The following is a 7,899-nucleotide window of genomic DNA, read 5'->3' as shown; positions in this document are numbered from 1 at the left end:
ACGTGTTAGAACATTCTTAACAGGTGTCCATGAGAAGGTGGAGAATAATGCAAACGATGATTTATGAGAGGAAGAAAGCTTATACGTGAGGCTCTAGCCTATGAGAGGGAAAGAAGGCAGCCACGTCGCACATATTAAAACATTTGTAGAAAATCATTAAAATGATTTTGTTTTATTTTCATTAGTATTAAAACATTTTAAATGTATGTTATTGGTAAGTCACTTCAGTAACTACTAGCATGTAATTAATTCATAAAATATGACCGCGATGGCTATGATTGTGGTGTGGTAGTGTCAGCAACGAGTGATGATGATGACGACCATTAATAATGAGGATATTTTAAAGATAAGAGATCGATGGTATAAATAAGAAACATTATGATCAAAATACTCATCACGTATATAAAGTCGAAAATGGATGGAAAATGAACGAATTCTGGATACGCCATATGTAGCACCAATTTTGAACACCACTGAGAGGACAATAAACTCTAACATATCATGAAACACATTTTTATATTAAAGATCTCATTTTTATATGGTCATGTACATCATATTATGGTTACATTTTTTTTTATTTAAATTCTCATTTCACTCTTAATATTAATATTAAGTTATTAATTTATAACAAAAAATATTATAATATATAATATGATATATTAGTATTATATTAATATATAATATAATAATATTAGAGGTGAGTTATTTTGAAAAATCATTAAAAAAAAAAAAACTCAAGAACCATTCTATACCACACATTTTTTCTCTCTTTCTCCCTCTTCAATTAAAAAATAAAATTCACCCAAATCATTCAAAGTGCTTAATTTTCACAAACCGTAAATTGTTAGACGAAACAAAAAGCATGGGTAGTCTTAAAATTTCGTCCTCTTTCATTAGAAATCCAATTCGATATACGTTTGACGACTTTTTAATTTTCGTTTTCTCTTTAGTACTTACACATAACTTACACATGTGTAGGTTGAACAAATGTTATGATTCGGAGCGGACTTCGCCCTTAAGGATATTCATAAACCAAAGCTAGTGGGGGTGATAGATAATTGAGGGTGATAGGTCATAGAGGATGATAGGTCATATGGGGTGACAGGTGACAGGCGATCTACCTAACGGGTTCCGCCCTTGGCCACCATGGCTCCGCCATGGATTGACGGGCTTCGCCCTTAACCTTTATTGTTGTGTACATATGTTAATTTACTAGTTTACATGTGAAAACAATGATCCTACACATGTGTAGATACACGGGTACAAGAGGAAAAAAAACGAAAATTAAAAAATTGTCAAAAGTATATCGAATTGGATCTCCAATGAAAAAGGACGAAATTTTAAGACTACTCATGCTTTTTGTTTCGTCTAACGATTTACGGTTTGTAAGATAAAACATTTTGAATGATTTGGATGAATTTTATTATTTAATTGAAAAAAGAGAAAGAGATAAAGAATGTATGGTTCAAAATGGTTCTTGAATTCTTTTTTATTCGTGGCTTCTTAAATAACCTTCCTCAATAATATTATAGTATATGTTTTGTTTTACTTTGTTTATATTTTTAACGTTGACAAAAAAAAAAAATTAGGTAAAATTTTGTTTTCTCCCATCCAACCTTATACACGGTTGATACCTCAATTTGTTACTTTGTTTTATTAATACTAGATTGGTGTCCGTGTGCTATGCAGTGACGGTGACGGGGACAGTGGAGGTGGCGGTGTGGTTATTAACGTAAAAGTAATTTTATTGTGGTCAGAAATGTGATGAATTTTTACAGTGGAATATGAAAGGGGGAGGATGGAACCGAATTGTGAGTAGTTATGGTTTTCGCTATGTGTTTCAGCGTGAGAGAAAGATAAATGTTAAAAATTTTGAAAGGCATTTTAGTCATAATTCATAAAATAAAAATAAGGTTGTTATTAGATATATATATTGCTACCGGTAAATGAAGTTAAAAGTTAAACAAGGCCATCCGATTAAGCTTTAGACCCATCACAGCCGTTTAAATTCACCCATTTAAAGTGGATTTTATCTCAATGTTAGTTATAAGTAAAAGTGCATGTGCTTAATATATATTCATACACTAAGCAACTTCAAATTTAAAACTCCATTGCAACCGTATAGAGTATCCATTTAAATCGGAAAAACAGTTTATACGGATAAGTTTATATATAAAGATGTGCAACAAATTGCTAATATCAGTCTTATCATTTCGAACAACTATCCATTTTAATAAGGATCTTTTTTTCAGCAAGTTAGTTAATTTATACTTATATAACCATGTATATCTTATCATTTAGTTTGCATCATATATATTTCATTGTTTCTATGTGTTATTGCATCCGATACAAATTTGAGTTACTTTGCTAATACTGAAACCCCTACGGCGAAACCACAAAGAGCGTGTTGATTGCTTCACTGTAAATACATCTGAGACGTAATGAATTTTTGAAATATGTCTCAGATGCAATCTGTCAACTTGAGTTTTTTGATCTCTATTTTTTTATCTCTTTCTTACATGAGTTTTTAAATACAGGCTCAGAAAGATACCAGGAAACATGAGTGATTGCTCTTGAAAATTAAACATTTCGATGCAAGACTGCATGTAGTTGATTTTTTTTATTGCCTGATGTAAGTCTTCTCTCTTACCTCAAGCAACGCTTTACCTTACTCCCATTATTAATTACTTAATTTTGTTATTTCGACCCAATTCTAATAAACTTCGGTTGTTTAAATTTATACGGGAGGGTGTGATTGCGGCTATGCTTGCTGCTGTCGAGAGAAAAACAAAGAAAGGAGGAGTTTTGTGATTCTTTGTAGTAGTTTTGTTGGCAAGTCGGAAACACATCAAAGAAGAAAGAGAGGAAAAGAACAAGAGAAGTGAGTGGGCGGTGGCTTGACACTTCCCAAATACACACAAGTTTTGAAATGTGTTATTTAGCCATATAAATGTGTTGTTCATATAAAAATATACTATTTATAACCACAAATCTAACTCTGTAAAAAATATCAAGATTATATATATATTTTTTTACAAGTGAATTTACCTCAAACGCGTATGATGTGTGTTAATCGCACAACAAAAGGGTCCCGCACTAAGCGGATCTTAAATTGTCTTTCTCACCAAACCACCTCCTTTATTGGAAAATACCGTCGAGGAGAACCTACAAAGGCTCGAACTCAAGACTTTGGAGTAAACTCCCCCTAGACCCCGCATAGCAGGTTTAGTGAAACACCTCTGGCCACTGGGGTTGAACCTATTTTTTTCTTGTGTGTTTGTATATTGTATGGTTCATCTAAACAAAATAAAATCAACAAATTTTCTTTTGGGTTTGTTTAATTACATTTTATTTTAATCGTTTTATTATGTTAAACATTATGTAAATGTTGTAAATTATTTTTGTTTTAGTGTTGATGAAAGATATATAAGAAATATGTGGTATCTATTATAAATGTGTTATTTTAGTGTACTCGAGCAACGCACAGGTATTGTTCTAGTTGAGATAGATAGTAAACTAGATATATCAAGTTTTTAAATTTGAAAAAAAATTGGTTTATTTTTTTGTACGAGGGAGTATAGATTATCACTATCTTATTTAATGGTATAAGATACGATCCTTTTAAATTTCATATCCTAGTAGTTACAAATTGAAGGAAAAGGGACAATGTGGTCTGTATAACATAACAAAAATGCGTACGGGTATAATTATTAATTTCTGTATTATTTTTTCTATAGGGCACTCTTCAATAGTTTTTGGGCTTTAGCTAGACTAAGAAAACATGTCAAATAAATGAACACGTCAAACGCAAGTCTCATCGTACGTTATGTCTAAAATCTTTTTCGTTATTATTAGTAGAAAACTAGAAATATCAATCTTCCCATCATTTGAGTTAGCTTAAGTAGCTAACAACGAAGCCATATGTGGGGGTACACTGGTACGGTAACAAACAATCCGCCCGAATTTGAGGTGTATAAACTCTCAACCGACTCCATCATTGGTATTTTCCACATGAGAAATTGTATGATGCACGGAAGCTTGCTGTGTATAGGTATCAATGCGATACATCGAAATAATTAAATGGTTCTTATTAATCTACCCTTATTGAAATATCAGTATTTTTCTTCCAAGCAATGTATAATGGTAAAAGAATAACTGCACAGGAACTAGTTGTCATTCAAACGTTAATGATCAGTAGTTCAACTGGTGAGATATGTGGATTTTATTTACAAAAATGAGTGTTTCAGCCTCATTGATTTTTTTTAGGGAGTCTTCTTTGAGTTTTTTTATCGCCTACTCAACAAATAATATAAGGTCGCGTTTGGTTCATAGAATTTGATGGAATTTGAATTGAATTTTATTTCTTAGTGTGTTTAATTGTTCAAAGAATGAGGAATTACATTTCATAGGAATGTAAAAATTCATCATTTCATGAAATCTTCATTCCTTATGGATGAAGGAAGACACACTTGAATTTGCAAAAGATCAAAAACATTTTGTCAAATTTTATTCCTTTTAAAAACATTATGTACACCAAACGCGCCCTAACAGGTTCCATCTAAAAAAACTAATTATCTTCATACAAGTTGTTTAAATTACCGATACTTTTAAGTCCAAACAAAATGGGACCCCCTCGCGTTGAATAACCGAAAGTTACCGGAAACCAGGCTTGGATTTTCGTTCTTCTAATTCTAATTATATGGGGGGATCTTTGCCTTCCCTATAAACAGGTCAACTGTCCCTATAACACGGTCACCGTCACCAATCTAATGGTTGTTATATATACATTTTTTATTTAATACCCCCATACCCCAATAAAATATTAAAAACACACCCATAGAGACACATACAGTATATTACTTGACATGCCAGATATATAATACGAGTATACACTTGTTGAGAGGTCCCTCTTTTTCTTGCTACTATCATTTTTTTCTCTTTGCAAAATGACTCAAATTAGTCGAAAAATGTGGGGATTTCAACTAAAGAGAACGATCATATGGCGTGTAGCTTTTCTTAGGCGATGTGCTAGATCTTTGTGGCACCAAATTCTTGGTTGTTGGATTGGGAAATCTATCCGATACCGGCAATTGTTACAATCAGGTTCGGGTCATTTGATTCCAACCACGTCTCATCGTCGTAGTCCTCGAGCCGAGGGGACAACGAAGATGAATGACAAGTTTCCGTCAGGAGAAATGACGGAATCTTCTGGTGAAATAACATATTCTAGTGGCTCTGATCATGATCAAGATGTTTCTGATTTGGTGGCTTTGAAGATTACTTTGTTAGGTGATCACCATATTGGCAAAACAAGCTTCTTGGTTAGTATTTTTGGTTTTCTTGGTTCATATTATAGTTTCAATCAAGAAAGAAATCTTTAAAACTGAAATACTTTTTTCTTTTTGTTGGATTTCTAAATCTTGAAAGGATATTTCATGCAATATTTATATTAGAAAAAACAGAACCAAACATAAAAACACCTTTTTTTTTCATGAAATTTGTTTCAATTCTCTGTTTTTCTAGGCAATGCCAAAAACAGAACACACCATCCTTATAATTAATTTGTATAAAACACATGCACATATATAGAGGATACCCAATTGCTTGCTATTTTCTTGTTTGATAACTATAGTAAGAAACAATAAAAGTTTGAAAAGTTAAAGAAAATACTATACATTCATTCTATTTATGTTTGTTAATCAAATTAATCTTTTGTAATTGAAGGCAAAGTATGTTGGAAAAGAAAAGAATCAAGAAGAAAAACAAGCAACCAAAGGAATGAATCATATGGATAAAACATTGTGTGTTAGAGGAGCCAGGATTTCCTACAGCTTATGGGAAGTGGGTGGTGATGAATTTTGTCCAGGTAATTAAACATAGTTAAGACATTCTTTTCATATTTTTTATTATCAATTCAATACTCAAGTTTTGATTTGCTAATGTACTAATTAATTATATTGATTGTATATGTAGATGGCGATTCGAGTGCTTCAATTCCTACAGCTTGTAAAGACTCTGTGGCTATGTTATTCATGTTTGATCTAACGAGTCGTCGTACACTAAATAAGTATGTACATTTCGATTCGATCCTTTTTATGGTTCTACTCCGTATTTCTTTGTTGAATTTACTAATGATAATGGTTATTTTTGTTTTGCCTTTATTTAGTGTAATCAATTGGCATCAACAAGCTAGGAATCATAATCAGGTGAATATATATAAACTATCTCAAACGAAATAAATATTATTGTATCTATATATATATATGTGTAATTATTTTTATGTGTCGTTTTTTAACTAATCGATTGCTCTGATTGTTGTAGACGGCGATTCCTGTCATGGTTGGTAGTAAGTTCGACGAATTTGTACAACTTCCGTTAGATTTACAATGGGAGATCGCAAGTCAGGTAATTCTTTATTTCTGTTTATACCACATGTAAATTGTTTAATTTGTCATTTCTGGATTATTTTCTTTTTTAGACGCATAACCTATTCAAACCCAAATTATATCATGTCAACAATTGAATCATAGACTTTATCCCCACTAAGCAAGAGTTTTATCCAAGTCGGCTAGATAACCATACATAATAAAATGGACAAAAGTTTTATTCTAAAAGAAGTATTTTTCATTAGAGAAGTCTTTTTGAAATTTTTATTAGAGAAGTTATTAACAGAATAAAGGTGAGACTAATTACCTCATTAAAATATAGGTGTTGGCGTGTTGCCACCTAATTTAAACTGTATATCGATCTTTTGCTAGCTTTTTAAATTGATAACATGTGACATAATTATTAGAACTACGTGAATACGTGATTCATACTTTAAAGCCAAACATCATGTCTAATGTGTCTTGTTTCAAAAAGTCTTTAAAATAGATATTCAATAGAATAAAGTATCATTCAAGCTTGCATAATGATTGAATGGGACATCTAACATCTAACCTTCAAAGTCAAATTTTGTGGTGAACACTATTGACAATTTCATTATGAAAGTGATGGTGTACCCATCGATGGCTTCCAAAAGAATGTTCTTATATCCCACCTCCAATCTTGAATTTCATCACAAGAGGTCCCATCAAGAAAGGGAACTCTCAACCTTTATTCAAACTGAAAAACATAAATGTGCTTTGTATATATATCTTATATAGTTATATGTATCTCATATATATATTGATTTTTGATTTTAACAGGCAAGGGCCTATGCCAAAGCTATAAACGCGACATTGTTCTTCTCAAGTGCTTCTTACAACATAAACGTAAATAAAATATTTAAGTTTGTAACTGCAAAGCTTTTCGACTTGCCATGGACTCTAGAACGTAACCTGACAGTCGGCGAGCCTATTATTGATTTCTAGAGTGGACTACTTTTGCAATGCATCGATTCACACCCTCCTCTCCTCAGCCTATAATATAAGTTTGTATTGTAAATATTGTAGAAAGGAAATATGCGTCGATTGGGAGGAAGTGGTCATAGAATCAAGCATCACATATATTCCTTTTTCTTGTTCTAATTTCTAGTTATGTGAGATATTATGGGTGTTCGATATGCTCATTTAATTACTATCATTTTTGGATCGTTTACTTCATTTGAATGTATTTGGTGGAGGTTCGAGGCTTCCCCGTGTTTGTGTAAATCTCCAATTAAAAGAGTTAGTTTGAGATATGTTTCTTTTTACAATAAAGTGTTTACTCGCATAAACGGTTTAACTCTTCCTAATATTAACATCTTTTAGGGGTGTACCTAATGTTGGAGCCAGGATTTGAGTTTGGAGTCGTTAAACAGTTTTTATGATACTTACACTACAAACAATATTACATTTATTCACATTTTTAGTTAGCGTGAACAAATTAAAAATTTTTGTCACGCTTTTATATGTGTAAAAATATGTAGAAATTTCTTCA

At 31.9% G+C, this 7,899-nt stretch overlaps 1 protein-coding gene across 1 annotated transcript; it reads left to right on the top strand.

Annotated features, from left to right (window-relative positions):
- The first annotated feature begins 4,823 nt into the window (after nt 1-4,823).
- LOC122594121 (septum-promoting GTP-binding protein 1) lies at nt 4,824-7,672 on the top strand. The gene is made up of 6 exons (XM_043766599.1): nt 4,824-5,321; nt 5,725-5,866; nt 5,974-6,067; nt 6,167-6,206; nt 6,322-6,405; nt 7,188-7,672. The coding sequence occupies exons 1-6, from the start codon at nt 4,947-4,949 to the stop codon at nt 7,350-7,352; spliced, it is 900 nt and encodes a 299-aa protein (XP_043622534.1). The 5' UTR covers nt 4,824-4,946; the 3' UTR covers nt 7,353-7,672.
- The last annotated feature ends 227 nt before the right edge of the window (nt 7,673-7,899 follow it).

Source organism: Erigeron canadensis, chromosome 3, assembly GCF_010389155.1.
Source record: "Erigeron canadensis isolate Cc75 chromosome 3, C_canadensis_v1, whole genome shotgun sequence".
Classification (NCBI taxonomy): domain Eukaryota; kingdom Viridiplantae; phylum Streptophyta; class Magnoliopsida; order Asterales; family Asteraceae; genus Erigeron; species Erigeron canadensis.
Note: the sequence above shows the minus strand (reverse complement) of the source record. Positions and strands in the feature narration are given on the sequence as shown.